The sequence below is a fragment of the Pangasianodon hypophthalmus genome, chromosome 7 (genome assembly GCF_027358585.1).
Source record: "Pangasianodon hypophthalmus isolate fPanHyp1 chromosome 7, fPanHyp1.pri, whole genome shotgun sequence".
NCBI lineage: Eukaryota > Metazoa > Chordata > Actinopteri > Siluriformes > Pangasiidae > Pangasianodon > Pangasianodon hypophthalmus.
Window position 1 is genome coordinate 23,274,769 of NC_069716.1, and position 15,706 is coordinate 23,290,474.

Here is a 15,706-nt window from a genome sequence, read left to right on the forward strand (position 1 = left end):
CTTATACTTTATGTGAAGAGGGTGAGAATGTTTATACCTAATAGAGTAATATCAGTCAAGTGTGTAGTGCATTTCCCAGAAATAGGAGACTGAGAAAACAAGAAAGCAAGATTTTATCAAGACTTGCATCAGGTCAAAGGACTCAAACCAACACAAGCACAGACGGTCCATCAGATGTGTACAAATTACATTCTTAATCAAACCCTTCTGGTTTAGAATAAACAGAATGGGTGAGGAATATGCATGAGGGTGATATAGCAGTCAACATCTTTTAATAACTGTTGTTTAAAATATGCATCAATGGAAAATTTATTACCATCACACTTCTGTGATGTTTATTTGTCTAAAACATTTCACTCAGCTAACTGCTGATAAAACAAATTCCTTCGACATGGGATCCCCTGCTATAGCTAATATCCATACCACAAAATGGAGTTATGAAGTTATCTTCCTATACATCCCCAGCTCAATCTCTCATCGTGAGAATTCTCCCCAGCCTCCCACCCACTACTCGACAACATCTAGTGCTACACAAATACTCTTCACCTGACTACCACAAAGCAGAAACCACCCAGAATTCAAGTTCTCAGAGTTCTCCCCTTTTTACAGTCCCACAGTCACTCTCTTCATATCATTTATTTTGGTCTGCACTCACAAATTATCTCTCAGAAATATGATTCAGTGGCTTCATCCTGAGGAAAGTGCCCAATTGCTAAAAACAAATCCAAAACAAACTACATAACCATACCCACACACATCTAATCAGTCACAGCTGAACACGATGTGACTGCCACATAAATCATAATACTGCTCTGATTCATTGCATCTTACAGATTTTCCTGATTCACTGAATTTATTTTTAAATTACCCCACTTATTTTCCAAGTCATAATTTATCGGTTATGGCTAATGATATAAGAGTCACATCTCAAGGGGCATTGCTATTATACAAAAAAAAAGTATGTCAAAAGAATTTGGGTAAAAAGTGGATGATACTGCAGTGATGGCTGGACAAAAGATAAATCATTCTAAAACATGATGTTTAAACTCTCAGGCTGGTTTCAAAATGAAATCGCTGCCTGTCACAAGCACAATAACTACTAATCAAATAAAAAACAGGTTCTCAGAACGTAACGTCTCCCTAAGATGCTGAGTGTAGAAATAGAGTATAGATGATCGACACTGTTATCAGAATGACAGAAATGCTGAAGTGTCCTGTTGGTAATGAAAGCAAACAATCAATACTTTTGTTAACAGCCTGAGTTACAGTTATGTGCTTGGAGCAGGCGGCCCTTCACAATACCACATTGCCAGAGAAGTCAATAATAACAGCTTTGGTGAGCTGCTTGGTAGTTTAGTCCCGTGGTGTGCTTGTGTCTCAGGTGGAGAAGGTCCTCGTGTACAGGGGAACCAACACTGAGCTGCTAGAGTCCACCGTTCTCTGAGAGTAGAGGTGTTCGGCTGTTTGCATGGCCATCCACATCACTGACCTACCACAACACAGACGATTAAAGTACAACTCATCTTCAGGGTTTGAAGTAGTCTACTGTACTGCTTCAACACAACTTTAACAGTGTTAAACTGGTTCAATTGCACTGTGGTAGAAGTAAAAATAATGTTTGAAAATGTGAAGTTGTCAACAGATATTAGGCTGTACAGTTATTATACCTCAAGTTACTGAGATGAAAACTTTGTGAAAGTAGATCACTATATAAAAAAAAAAAAAGCGCACCTGTTTGGGCTTATAGACTCCAAGTTTAAAGCGACAGCAGATAATATCTACAAAGAAGCCAACCAGATTGTGCAGCATGCCTAGGGGAAAAAAAAAAAAAAAGTACTCATACACTGTAAGGTATTATTCTTTGTATAAAACACAGCCATCAAGTACATTTATTGTACCTGTTGTAGAGAAAATGCCTCCGATGATGCCACACAGACGCACGAGGAACTGCCACAGCGGCATGTGCTGTTCTGTTACTCGGACCATGAGCGAGCTGAGGTCATACTTCATAAAAATTCCCGATACGCCATGACTTCCTGCTGCATGGTTAATCACCCGCTCCTGCAACAACACAACCAAAAGATTCAGTAGATCTAAACTGATACATACAATATATGACATACATCTGGGAAGAAAATAAAGCAGAATGATGTAAGTCAGGTGCTGTTTTATCTAGTGCTTTATAATGATTCTTTTTTGTAGTTCCAGCTATTATTGGATAAATACCAGCCACAGGACTCACATTTGTCTTCCATCACTAAGCCATTTTACTTTCTAACCAATCTAATTTACTTTACAAAATGACAGACACAAAAATGCTGAAAGCCCTAAAAAGCAATTCAGACATATCAGAATAAATCTCTAACATCCAAAACCAAGACAATGCCTTCCTTTTTGACAGAAATAAGCATAATATCCCTATAATGAATAAAAGACCATGCCTAGGTATTAAAAAACAAATCTCTTATTTAGCTTAGTCGTAATGCATTGCATAGAACTACCAGGAATAACGGCTGTGCTTTTTGTTCGTGGTCCTGAGGTGCTTGCTCAGTGCACACACTTCTCGACATCAGATATTTGCAACAAGAACAATTGAGCCATCATCCGGAGATCACAAGTCAGAATCCTGATGATACCACAACCATCTGTGGCCAGGAGTCCAACAAAGCAAAACTGGCCTTGCTCTCAGGGAGGGAGGGGTGGCGTACTCCCCCATCAATCAAAGTGACACTAGCCAATCATGGGCATCTGTGAGCTCATGCATGCTGAAGTGGGTGGATAGCGCTGTCACACTGCCCCCCGACGTTGCAAGAACAGCTGTTTGAAAAGATGTGAAAAGATGGCTTCACGTGCCTCGAAGGAAGCAGGTCATAGCCTTCGCCCTCCTTGGATGGTAGCTGCCGTGTGATAGGGTAGAGCTGGCTGGACGGTGGGAATTATCCAAAAACAAATTAGGGAAAAATAAAAATTAAACAACAAAGTGGTGAAAAAAAGCAGAGCTGAAGGCAGGTCATGGAAAACTATAGAGTGTGGCTCTGTAGATGGTGTAAAACACAAATCTGATACTTTTTTTTTTTAAATCTGTTTTCCAATCATTCAACTTTCTAAATTTTGACTTTCCCATACTCCTCAGACACACATCTGTGCTGCTGTTATGGCAACCAGTGTGGACAAGCAAGCAAACGTGACTAAGATCTGGACAAACATATTTTGCTTACTTCGTCTAAAAAAAAAAAAAATCAGATTTAAGAAAAAGATGTGCTCTGCTGTCTAAATACAGGCTTAGTTTAGAACTTTTAGAACTTCATTTTCTAATATCTCACCACGTAAGACACACTTTTCTAGATTAAATCAGATTTAATATAGCTAGTGTCATTTTTCTTGCAGGCCAAGCAGACTGCTGTGTATTTAGATGGTTTAAACTGGACTACAATCCTACGTATCACTGTTTAGTGACAGGTAAAGCCAGTTGTAAGCAGAAACGTCAAATACCTTTGTCACTAGTTCTGCAACAGGTTCTTGCCCCTTTCCATGTGAAAACATGCCACACCTTTTCAGGACTCTTTCCCCGTTCACTCTCGCTATTTTTTAGGCAAATGTTTAAAGGTCATTGGATTTAAAATCTTTATGCTCTGTATTAAGTTGATGAGAATCTCAATTCATGTACTGAATTTCCATAATTCAGTGTTTCCGTCTGGAAATAAGGGCCGCTTGTTTTCTTACTTTTTTTTAGGTTTTTAAGAACTGTGTCACTGCTTTAAAAGTTCTGCTTTATTTGCATTTTAAAGATAAAAATGCAGTTACAGGTTTCTAAGCACAAATACCATTTATTTTCATGAACCTACCCGTTCTGTAACAGAGTACTGATGCGTATCAGCTGTCACTTTGTAGGTCTCCAGTTTAGTCGGTACAATGGTGATGAAGTACTGAAACATCTGATTATCTGGCAGAACATTGGATTGAAAAGGAATAAACAGACAAAATATTGGGAAGAAGGAAAAAACATATGAAATTATAAACAGATCTTTTATGCTATTAACATAACACAAGAAATTAGTAAGTAAGTATAATGCTAAGTAATATGATTTCCTGGTATGCGCCAGGTTCACATGTCTGCTGTGCTGGAAAACCTGTTTGGCAGGCCACTTACGATCTGTGCACACTTTCTCTGTGCCGTCCAGCGGGTTCAGAATGCCTGGGATTTCCTCACCGAAGGACAAGTGGTCTATTCGGTGGGAGAAGTTGTAAGCTGTGGATTGATAGGAACACTGCTTGTAAGACTGCAGCAAAGCTCTACACTGCCAAGAGGATGGGTTTGCATAACAAATTTTCAAAGGAAATAAATGACCTTTTAGTGCTCTCTTATCTTTAGATCACTTGCAAGCTCCTAGTTTTACTTTAATGTAAACAGAAGCAAAATTTCCATAGCAAATTTACACATAGCTAAAACACTGGTGCCATGTCAGTTCTGGATCTTTCCTGTGACTAATTTCTTGTAACATAATTAACTGTAAGGGAAAACTTACTTTCATGGCTGACTAGTGCAGCTAAGTGAGCATGGCCTCTTGGATGTGGAATGGCCCTGAAATAGAGAATACACACTCATGTGAAAAGAAAAGCTAATGTACATATTGCATTGCAGATGTAGTCTGATCTGAATGCAAAAGCAGGATGTTGTAGCTAGTGGTCTGCTCAGCATAGACACATTTTCATTGAGGTTGTGTGTGTGCTATTTTTTAGGATTTGTTAGTGAAACACATGGTGAGTAAGAGCACTGTTCAGTCTGTGAAGCTTGCATTTGACCAATCAGCTATGTTCAGCACAGCAAGCTCAACAGCAACAGTTCAACAGAAACTACATTTTTTGGCCAAGGATCATATAACCTTTTCACAATGCCTGAAAAATTCTTGCAGTGGTAAAGGGCCTAAAGTGCAAAATCCCAGTCAAAAATAATAACTGACAATATTGCATTCATCCTTCTTCATCAATACACACTATATGGTCGAAAGTATACGGACACCTGACCATCATACCCATGTGATTGTTAAACATCCCAATCCAGATTTAGCTCCCCTTTGCTGTTATAATAATCTTCACTCTTCTAGGAAGGCTTTCCACTAGATTTTGGAGCGTGGCTGTGGGGATTTGTGCTCATTCAGCCACAAGAGCATTAGTGAGGTCAGGCCCTGATGTTGGGTGAGGAGGTCTGGGGTGCAGTCAGTGTTCCAGTTCATCCCAAAAGTGTTCAGTGGGGTTGAGGTGAGGGATCTGTGCAGGACACTTGAGTTCTTCCACTCCAACCTTGGCAGACCTTGTCTTCATGGAGCTCGCTTTGTGCACAGGGGCATTGTCATGCTGGAACAGGTTTGGGTCTCTTAGTTCCACTGAAGGGAAATCGTAATTCTAAAGCATGCATTCTAAACAATCGTGTGCCTCAAACTTTGTGGCAAAAGTTTAGGGAAGGCCCACATATGGGTGTAATACAGTGTATGGCATCCACATACCTTTAGCCATATAGTGTATATTTATTTATTTATTCACCGAAGCAGTAGTGACCATAATGCATACTGGATATTACTATTTGATTCAATAACACATGAAGTGAATCACTGTCAACACGTTCCTAAAAAATAATCATGATATCAATGATGGAAATCATGATATGATGGAAACTTGGTTATTGACGCAAACTTTTACACTTGGTTATTTGAACAGTATTTCTTTTTCCTGAACAAAGTTCATAAATTCAAACTGGCTGCATGACAGGACCTTAAAGACTTTTTTCCACGCAGAATTCTTTATATAATTATTCTTGTGTAATGACAAGATGGTCAATAAGTAGCATATGACTACACCAAATTACAAGAGAGTTTAACAATAAATGCAGGGGTCATGGTGGGGGGAATGCATACTTGCCGACCGTGATGTGGAAGTTTCCAGCCACTTTATTAACGTAGAGATGTCCGTGTATTCTGCACGCGTCGAGTGGCTGTGTGGGGCTGTCCTCTCTGAGGAGAGAAAAGCAATAGGACACTGATTAACTGCACTCCTGAGACAGCATGATAACAATCTTCTCAACATTCACCAGCATGTTTGTTTCCAGATCTGATGCTGCACGAAGAATGCGTTAAGAAAACAGACTGCGAGGAGATGAGGACTGACCTTGGGGGTAGAGCAGTGGGGGCTCCTCTCATCACGTTTTTAAAGAGGATGTCCTGGAGGGAGTGCTCCTCACGCAGCCTGTTCTGAATCAGCAGGAGTGTCCTGGGGGGAAAAAAAGCATGAAAATAAAAACAGGCTTCATTGCTAAAGTGCAAGAATGAACAACTGTTCAGAGCTGAGTTTGCATGCACACCTATAATATGATCCTTACCTGGCTATTCATGTAAATTCATATTCTTGTGGTGAAGTAAACCCCACAAGCTAATATCTTATCACCTGGATTTTAGGATAATATTTATTTGTAGAGTATATGTAAAGAATAAAACACTTCTGAGTGTTGTGTTATAGGAAAATAATCAACGACAGGGTAGTGTGATGCAGTCTGAAGTGAAGCAGAGTTACTCTTACCCAAAAAGTTGATGATGTTCCAGTAACCCGAATGTCCCAAAGTGTTTTCTCCCTCTTATATCACAGCAATTTCCCAACAATACATTTTTTTTTATTAATTGAAGTATGTCACATCATACGTTTTATTCATTTATACCTATGTTTAATGCTGTTGAACATCCGAGAAACAATTTAGTTCCTGTTATTGCTTATAACAGTTATAAACAGTCATTCCTTCACCAGCCTCTGTTTTTACTCTCTCGTGAATTTAATAAAGACAAAACACAACTTGTCATGTTACTAAGAACCTGCAAAGCGTAAAGTCCTCTGTCCTGTTACAAAGAGGTGACACCAGAAACTCCTTCAGTAGATGTTATATAAACTTCACCATATCAACAATTAAATACATTTTTAATCCTTATATGTAGATTGCAGCCCGGGTCCCTGGAGGACTAGTGTTTAGGCCACCAGTGGTCTCACCGCCGTGGCCCGGGTTCGATTCCCGGCCAGGGGAACAGACACCAGCCACTGGGGTTGACAACAGCAGTGACACTGCACTCCCAGTGGCGGTCCCAAGCCCGGATAAAATGGGGGAGGGTTGCGTCAGGAAGGGCATCCGGCATTAAAACAGTGCTAAATCAAATATGCAGACCAATGATCTGCTGTGGCAACCCCTAACGGGAGCAGCTGAAAGAACAACGACGACAACAACAACATACGTAGAACGCAGACCATTTAGACACAAATCCCGATGTATGTTGTTACAACAGATATTATAACCAGCACTAACATCAGAGCTGCTGTTATAGGAAATTAACACCTTCTGACCAATCAGAATTGAGAATTCAGCAGTGCTGTGGTATAAATAGTAGTAATCTGGTGGCTTTAATTTTCTGTACTGCTCATGTGCACAAACATAACCAGAAAGAGAAGTGCTGCCCCAGAAGCAACAAACACCATCGACTTACTCCAATCAGCTTAACGGCAACCAAGAACCTATGTTCTTCTTTAAGATAAACAACCAAATAAATATCTGCCACTAAATTCACTCCACTCAACAAAGGCTAGAAATTTGAACTCGACATCACGTCCTTCTTTGACAAATTTATTTGCAGGCTGGTAATATATTTGGAAACAAGTGTGATTACCGATTGACTTATGCAGACTTGGAGTTTTTCCATTATCAGAAGTGCAAGTAGATGCATAGGTCAAATTATTGCCAAAATTGGACATTTTAAAGTTACCCTAAATTTTAAAGTTACTCTTAATCTGTACATGTAAACATGACCTGCAGTTCTGGTTCAAAACTACACAGGTGTGGCATTTAGACAACCAACATATACTTATTACTCAGATAGAAGAATAAAATCAGTTATTACAGCGAGACAGTGTGATTAATTTACCTATGCCATAGTCTCTGTTGAGGAGACAGCTCAAACACAACCTGAAAAAGAGCCAAAAAACATGTTAGAAACAATGATGTAAGGCATTATTTACACCAGCTGGGTCTCTAGTGTTCATACTCACAGGTTCATACTTCAATCCATCAGATGCTACCATAGTTTCAGCCAGGTCCAACACATCTGCACCCACAACTAGACAGATAAAGACAATTTCACACTATGGAATGAACGAGACAGAACAGTTTCCCAGAACGTGTAATCAAATCACACAAAGCACTCTAACAGCGTATTCAGCAAAATGTCAATGTGATTCCTTGACAGCAAATCCTTTGGCCAGTTCTGGGAAAATGGATCTGCTATTCAAACTAAACACATCTATTTCATTAAATATGTTTAGCATCAGTCAGTCTGTTTGCACATTTTTTGTCATGTGACCTTTTTAATGGCAAGTGCATACAAAAAATAAATATACTCACACTGACACCTCATGGCGACTGTAATATCTATATTTATTCTTAATTTACTGTAAGAGAGGAATAAAAAGAGAAGTCAAGCCTCTTGATCTGTCAATCTCATTAACTAACATTATTAGATTGCATACAGACAACACAGTTTTATACAGTATTTATTATGCATTAATGGAAAATAATATATATATTACCTAGAAAAATCCGTATCCACTTCATATTCATACTTCATCCACGTGTCCCGATAGACAAAAAACTCAAAGAAGGCCAGCAGTGCCATGGCAGTGAAGGCGATCACAGACACTGAGGACAAGAAAAGCAACTTTCACCTAATGGTACTAGTGGACCAATGTGTCAGTGTGTGATTAAATCACAGGTTCCCCCAAGCCTGGTCCTGGAGAACCCACTGTCCTGCACATTTTAGTGGTTTCCCTGCTCTAACACATCCAGTGGTCCTTCAGGATCAGGATCAGGATCAGGACCAGGACCAGGCTTGGGGGAACCTGTGGAGGAAATGAATGGGGTGAGAAAGGGGATGAAAACTCACCGGTTCCACCACTGGCTGTTGTTTCCACATAACTCTCAGGAACCTTAGGGAAAGCATCCAGCTCCTTTACTAAATTTAGAGCTTTCTTTCGAGACAGTCTCCGCATCTTTGGAGCAACAAACCACTCCTGAACCTGTGAGGAATTGATCAGTTAAATACCAGCACATCTGTATACTGTATATAACCACAACATTAGCAGCTAGCGCGCATTACTATCCCTTAACTCCAGCTAGCGACTTTTGTTAGCTTCTCCTTAACAGCCATGCTGGAGCTATTTCCAAACTGTCAGCCTGACAACCGGAACAAAGAAAACTAAAAAAAGGAATTGTTAAACCCCCCCCCCCCCCCAATTTAGACCCGAAGCTAAACAAGCGTCGGAATGCCCAGCTATCGCTAGCGAACACCTGTAATTTCACACGCTAGTAAAGCTAGCTAGCTTTAAATGCACCTACCTGTAAACTGTTCTGTTAAACAATCATCGTTGATTCACTGTTCTGAATCGAAACATTCCCCCTGTGAAACCGGGGTTAGTAAACATGTAAACGGAGTGAAAGTGAACAATGTTGTATCAGATGGACCCGCTGGGGCTTTGAGGCTGAAGTGGAGTCGTGACGATGCCTTGCTGTTGCATCATGGGAGTTGTTGTACTTCCTCGACGCCTGACTTTTAGTGAGTCGATTCCTTCGAGACACCCGGTTCAGTGAACCGAATCTTTGCGAGTTTTGATTCCTTTGATTCACTGTTCGAAACAGCAGTCTCAGCAGGGCTATACATGGTTCCTGTGTATAATTAGTTTTTTTATTTGCATTTTATAGCGCATTTAGACAATAGATACTGTTTCAAAGAAGCTTTATAGAAATCCAGATGTAGATTTAGATCCCTAATGAACAAGCCAGAAGTGAGAATGGCAAGGAAAAACTCCCTGAGACATCATGAGGAGGAATCTTTGAGGACTCAAAATGGAACCCATCTTCTTCTCAGCGACACTGGATTATAAATCATAATATACAGTTTACAACTGTATGTTACAACTGTATATTATGAAGTCAAACTGTACTAAATGTGTTGACGGGATGGTCAGTATGAGCATACTGTGTGTGAGAATCCTGGGTTGCACACCAAACAAAGATTTGGGTGGTGAACTATTCTCAGCATAGCAGTGTGTAGTGTAGTGTAAGGTTTTTAAAGACTATGTACATTTACTGACCACTTTATTAGACAGGATAGTTGGTGCACCTTATAACTACATGCAAGTCAAATGGTCAAAATAGTGAAAATAGGTCTATTTACTCACACCTGAAACTTAATATTTGGCTCACATGCTAAGGGTCAAATACTTAGATACACATAATGTGCTTGTTTTGGTGGGTAAACTAAAAAATGTTTCAAATCGTTTGTACTTGCAAATGATTTTGCGATTCTCTCGATTCACATTAGTCATTCAAAATGAAATGAAAAAAATAACATGGATGTTTTTTTTTTTACTATTTATATAAGTGTAAATAAACAAAGAATATAGACAATGATGCAAAATACCACCACAATTGATAGACATTACCACATTTACTGTAGGGTTGCTGGAGAGATGGATAACCTGGTTATGATCATGAGTAAACATAACATTAATGGAATTAGGATTTTTGGTTAAAAAAGCAACACAGTGTCAACCGTGTTTGACTAGAACACATAACACAAATACAAGTTATATTTTTTTGTGTTAATCAAGCACACACAAAAAATGTGATAATTGTGTTTACAATGAGATATCAAACCTGTCTTTCCACATGTTCATATTTATTTTAAATGGCCCAGCCTGTCCAATTTTTACAGACGCTAAAATAAGTGGATACATTTCACATCAGTTAAAGAAGCAATACTTAAAACATAATGTGTATCAAACCAACATGAGTTAGAGATTAAAAGAATGTTGAGCATTATTGGCCAAGACATATTACTTTAATCTATCATGAAACTCTTAGTTTGAAATAATAAAACATACTGTATATATAACAATAATTCCTAAAAAAGAAAAAGAAAAAAATGACAAAGGTTTCATTTACTTCAAAACCTGTTCATTTTGACTAAAAAACATATTTGGCAAATGCACTTACAGCATATTTTAGCTCTGGATAACATCTAGGAGTACTATGTTAACGTGACTGGACTTGAGAAGAAGTGTTACGTCTCACACGCTCAGGCTAATAAACGCGAAGCACAAGGCTATTCCAAATCTTTAGCAACATGTCCAAACAAAATCTGTAGATTCTCTAGATATTGATTGAATCTGGGCCCTCATCCAGCAGCACTACCCTCTCAGGGCTGTTCGAGGTCGGAGTGTCTGGATTCTCCTGAGAAAGCTCAGAACAGCGGCTGATGGTTGGCGAGATAACGTCGGGGCTTGTGTCACAAGATTCAGTGCTCTGTTCAGACATAGCAGTGGTGGTGGCTACACTGGGGGGAACAGGGTCAAAGTCATCGTCATCATCCTCCAGACTGGAAGCCTCACGAATGTCTGTGGATGAATAAAAAGATCGGAGCTGAGCAAAAACTGGAAAAATTAAAAAAGATGTACAATATGTGAAAAGCAAAAAATCACTATAGAGCAACATTCAGTGCTTTACTGCATGAATAAAAAAAAAAGCACTGAACTTAGGAAAAGATTTTGATTTGTTATCAAAGCCCTGACCTCACATTTAACCTCAGACTTTCTCAGTATCTTTATAAACAAACTGATTCAGCAGTGTTGCATATGAGCTCAGATTTTTATGTCACAAAATGTTGAACAGCCTTGAACCAAAAATTTCTGATATGCAGTTTATTAGAGAATATAGTAACTTGAAACCTTTAGTCACAGAACCTCAGATACTGAAATCACACTCCACCTCGTCACATATAGTACTGTGCAAAAGTCTCAGGCACATGCAAAGAAATGCTGTAGAGCAAAGATGCTCAACAATAATGAAATTAAATGTTTATACATTTAAAAAATACTGTAAAGAGCAGTAAACAGTAATAAATGAAACAAAGTCAATATTTGGTGTGATGATCCTTCACTTTAAAAAAAAAAAAAAATAGTAGACTTTGTTACAATTTGTGCAGTTTTATAAAGAAATGAGCTGTAGGTGTTACTGAGCAGCCACAGTTCTTCTGGAGACTTTGACTGTCACACTCGCTTCTTATTTCTGCAGCAAAACCCAGCAGCCTTCGTTATGTTTTTTGTCTGACAAGTGGTCTCTTACGTGATATGCAGTTTTCTCTACTGACATACAAACATTAATTTTGTGCTGGAAAACTAATATTTGGAAATCTAAAATGTTTTTGTACTGACTCGATAATGTAGAAGTGATAAAATAAAAATCTATAACAAAGTTTGTACAAAAAAAATTAGGGTGCCTAAGACTTTTGTTCAGTACTGTATTTAAGCTAGTTTATTAGCTGCTAATTAGCCAGCTAGCTATTTGAGATGGCATGAGGACATGCAGGTGTTTCAAAGATGGAATGGAGGAATTTGCATATTCATGTATATTCATAAATCCTAGTATTTCTTGTAAGGAGAAAATGCAAAGAAGTTTCTAGGCCACTTTAGTAGTTTCTCTGACATTATGCAAAATAGTATATCAATGTATTATTCTACTTCGATTATTTTTACTGGTTTAAAATGACATTTTGAGGGGTACTTTAATATAATGATAAGAAAAAGTGAAGTAAAACTCACTGCTAAAGGCCTCTGGATACTGCTTAGCAATCTTGCCTTTTAATGTCCTGAAAAAGATTCAATAATTTACATTCAATTAGTCTGTTCACATAAAAACTATCCCTCATATCTCCATCTTATGCCAAGCAAAAGATAATAACTTATGCCCACAGCACCTTATTCGGCGAAAAACGCTGTCCAAGTCCTTCTTCATTTCAATTAAAGTGCGAGTGTGGAGCAGAAAGCGGTCGTTCATCTGCTGCAACCGCACATTGGACAAGCCATTAAAGTTAATGAGCATCTCGTTGGTCTTTTCGAAGCGATCCAGCCTTGACAGTGAGTTACACAAGTGTTTAGAATTACTGCCTCTTCATGGTAAGCTGTAGGAAAATGTGATGATTTGAAAGGAACTCACATGTGTCTCTGGGCCTGGATGATTGCGTTTACGTCCTCGGAGTTGACCATGCTCAGCATCCTGCTGCAGAAGATTCCAGAAGCAGTCGGATCCATTCTGCACTTTAAAACAAGCAGGAAGGTCTTCCTTAGCTAATACCACTGAGTCAACACATCTTTATAACATGAAATGTGTTCTAACATATGAGCTCTTGGGAATGTATGTTCCTAATCAGTAGAGGAGTGAATATCTAGTCCTTTATCTTTTATTATTCTTTATAATATATTTTATTATTCTTTAATAGTTAAAAAAAATTTCAATTTTTTTTATTGTTTAAGTCCCTGAGAAAACCCATTGCTTGGAATGCTTGTTTGTGTTTGAATGCCCCTCCGGTCAGTCATTTTACAGACACTATATGGGCCATCTAAGATCCTGGGGGCAAAGCTTCCTGAAGATGGGTGGGAATGCCAAACCCACCAACTGTCAGAGACCTCATCTTCAAAAAAAAAAAAAAAAAAAAAAAAAAAAAAAGACCAATCATACATAACGCACCTTTAATCAAGTCAAAAAACATCATAAATATATAAGCTGTCATATGTTATATTAAGAAAAGGAATTAGCTAACCTGAATAATTACATCCATTCTTAAATGTAAGTTAAGTTGTAATTCAACTAAGAACATATCAAAGGATGTACTGTAAAAGGCGCTAATACATTAATGCACTTGGACTGCCCTTAAATTGTGTTCTCCTGGACGATCTTCACTTCGTAGGCAGTGAAGGCTGATCAAATTGTAATATCTCTCAATAGCTCAACAATGAAACTATTATGGTTGAGCAATGCATTATATCACATGTGTCATCGATTAGCATAATAATAATAATGAGGTGGCACAAACTATTACTTCCACACACACACACACACACACACAAACACACATGTATTTAAAAGCAAATAAGGAGCTACATTTGTGATTTCTAATTTTTTAATAAGTGTTCCTAATCTGTTTTCCTCTGAAAACCTGAAAGGTTGTAATCCTTCCATTCAAACCTAAAAAAAAAAAACCTAAACTTTCAGTTCTGCTGTCTGTCCTTTTGTGTGATTTGTACTTTGATGGGAACATGTGAACTTAGTCTGTCTACTTTTAGTTTCTCCTCTACAGGCGTCTGAGGGAGGAAAAAAGGTTGATTAAATAAGTAAATGAATAAACAATCCACCTCGTTTGCATTCGTTACACCCACGACTGTGCCTTAATCACTGCTAATGACGTCAGCTGCATCACTGAAGCAGGCTGAAACATCTCAGCTCAAATGAAACATTTAAGACACTTGTTAACAGCAAATAATCTGATGTGGGTGCCAAAAACAAACACAAATATCCCTGCTAGCACATTTATACCACCCGTCCCTGCCCAGAGGTACTGAACAGATCGCACTTTGACTCTCCTTTCACAATATTCTGGGTTCTGTCATCAGGTTCAGCTCAACAGCTCCAACCATCTCTACCTGAGCTACAGCCACAGACTCACCTCAATGGCTTAACTTCCAGAAACAACATTCTTCATTAGAAAAACCTACAGCATCCCCTACAGACAAGAGCAAATCACAGACACCAGGTCCTAACTTGTGATATAAGGAAGTGATCTCCTTAAAACAACAAAACTGCAGAAAAAATTCAGAACATGATTCAAAACATTTCCTATGATAGACACCTTTAGACATTAGTGTCCAGTGTTTTGATTTAAAAATAAATAAGCACATATATATATATATACACACACACACACATTATATATATATATAAAATTCCAATATGATGTGCAATTAAGTATTTCTATATAAAATAAAGCTGTACAACCAGCTGCAGTGTGCTACATGCTGAGAAGTCTTATTGCAATATTAGAACTAAAATATACTAATGTGCAAGTTCTATATGCACAAAACTGCAAACTTACTTTGTGTGCGAATTTGTTACTTATCTAAGAAGCACACATGCCAAAATCTTCACAACTGCTCCATCAGAGCACAGTAAACCTCTCTGTAGTAAATCTGACAGATGCTCAGCAATATCACTAGCTACAGTGAACTAATTAGCAAGGAAGCTAGCTAGCTATATACAAAACACGACTATTACCTGGCACGCTTCTTAACAAAACCAAGCGTTGACAGAAATATTCAAATGTCAAAAATCTTCATAATATGCAACTGCTTATAAAGATAACCGCCAACGCTGTGAAACGTAAATAAGTCTATCAGTGGACGCAGTCTTAGCGTTGTTGTTGTCAAGCAGTCACGTGACCTGCGTGTCACTACCGGAGACTCTTAACAATCCTATTTATCAAAAAATTAGCTGTGTTTTTTCTTTTTTTGGGAGTTGAAATGGACTTTTAGTATCATGACTGAATATATATTGAGAATGTGTATGTCATTCGGAATATAAAGTCGATAATATATGTTTTGTTCCGGTATTTCCGCCTTTTGTTTTTCTCCCTAACAGCAGGTGGCGGTAGTGGGTTTAGTGCACACACAGCGCTTCATGTTGACCCTCAGCGGCGTGTGAGAAGAAGTTCAGAGAGAGAGTGAGAGAGAGAGAGAGAGAGAGAGAGAAAGAGAAAGAAAGAAAGAGCTGCACTGCTCAGTTATATTGAAACGT

The 15,706-nt window shown here is 38.4% G+C and overlaps 3 protein-coding genes across 9 annotated transcripts in view; 1 reads left to right on the forward strand and 2 right to left on the reverse strand.

Moving 5' to 3' along the window:
- Window positions 1-95: 95 nt before the first annotated feature.
- Window positions 96-9,597, reverse strand: ergic2 (ERGIC and golgi 2). The gene is made up of 14 exons (XM_026918309.3): window positions 9,419-9,597; window positions 8,967-9,099; window positions 8,614-8,722; window positions 8,429-8,475; window positions 8,077-8,144; window positions 7,953-7,993; window positions 6,163-6,264; window positions 5,913-6,008; window positions 4,527-4,582; window positions 4,151-4,249; window positions 3,846-3,943; window positions 1,899-2,061; window positions 1,732-1,811; window positions 96-1,489 (listed from the first exon to the last, which is right to left on the reverse strand). The coding sequence occupies exons 2-14, from the start codon at window positions 9,070-9,072 to the stop codon at window positions 1,424-1,426; spliced, it is 1,131 nt and encodes a 376-aa protein (XP_026774110.1). The 5' UTR covers window positions 9,073-9,099; window positions 9,419-9,597; the 3' UTR covers window positions 96-1,423.
- Window positions 9,598-10,739: 1,142 nt separating this feature from the next.
- On the reverse strand, window positions 10,740-15,366 carry kxd1 (KxDL motif containing 1). 7 transcript variants are annotated; one of them, XM_034305969.2, is made up of 6 exons: window positions 15,188-15,366; window positions 14,583-14,639; window positions 13,076-13,171; window positions 12,837-12,989; window positions 12,682-12,728; window positions 10,740-11,478 (listed from the first exon to the last, which is right to left on the reverse strand). In XM_034305969.2, exons 2-6 carry the CDS (start codon window positions 14,609-14,611, stop codon window positions 11,234-11,236), a joined length of 570 nt encoding a protein of 189 aa, XP_034161860.1. In that variant the 5' UTR covers window positions 14,612-14,639; window positions 15,188-15,366; the 3' UTR covers window positions 10,740-11,233. The 7 variants fall into 7 exon arrangements, with proteins under 7 accessions (XP_034161860.1, XP_053091589.1, XP_026773877.2 ...); XM_053235614.1 differs by having other exon boundaries at window positions 13,076-13,176; XM_026918076.3 differs by lacking the exon at window positions 14,583-14,639.
- A 228-nt stretch (window positions 15,367-15,594) lies between these two features.
- The window catches only part of edc3 (enhancer of mRNA decapping 3 homolog (S. cerevisiae)), a 7,589-nt gene continuing 7,477 nt past the window's right edge, over window positions 15,595-15,706 (forward strand). Inside the window, exon 1 of the mRNA XM_026918073.3 lies at window positions 15,595-15,706. This exon is cut by the window's right edge and continues 51 nt beyond it. The gene's annotated coding sequence lies outside the window, so the exon portion shown is untranslated.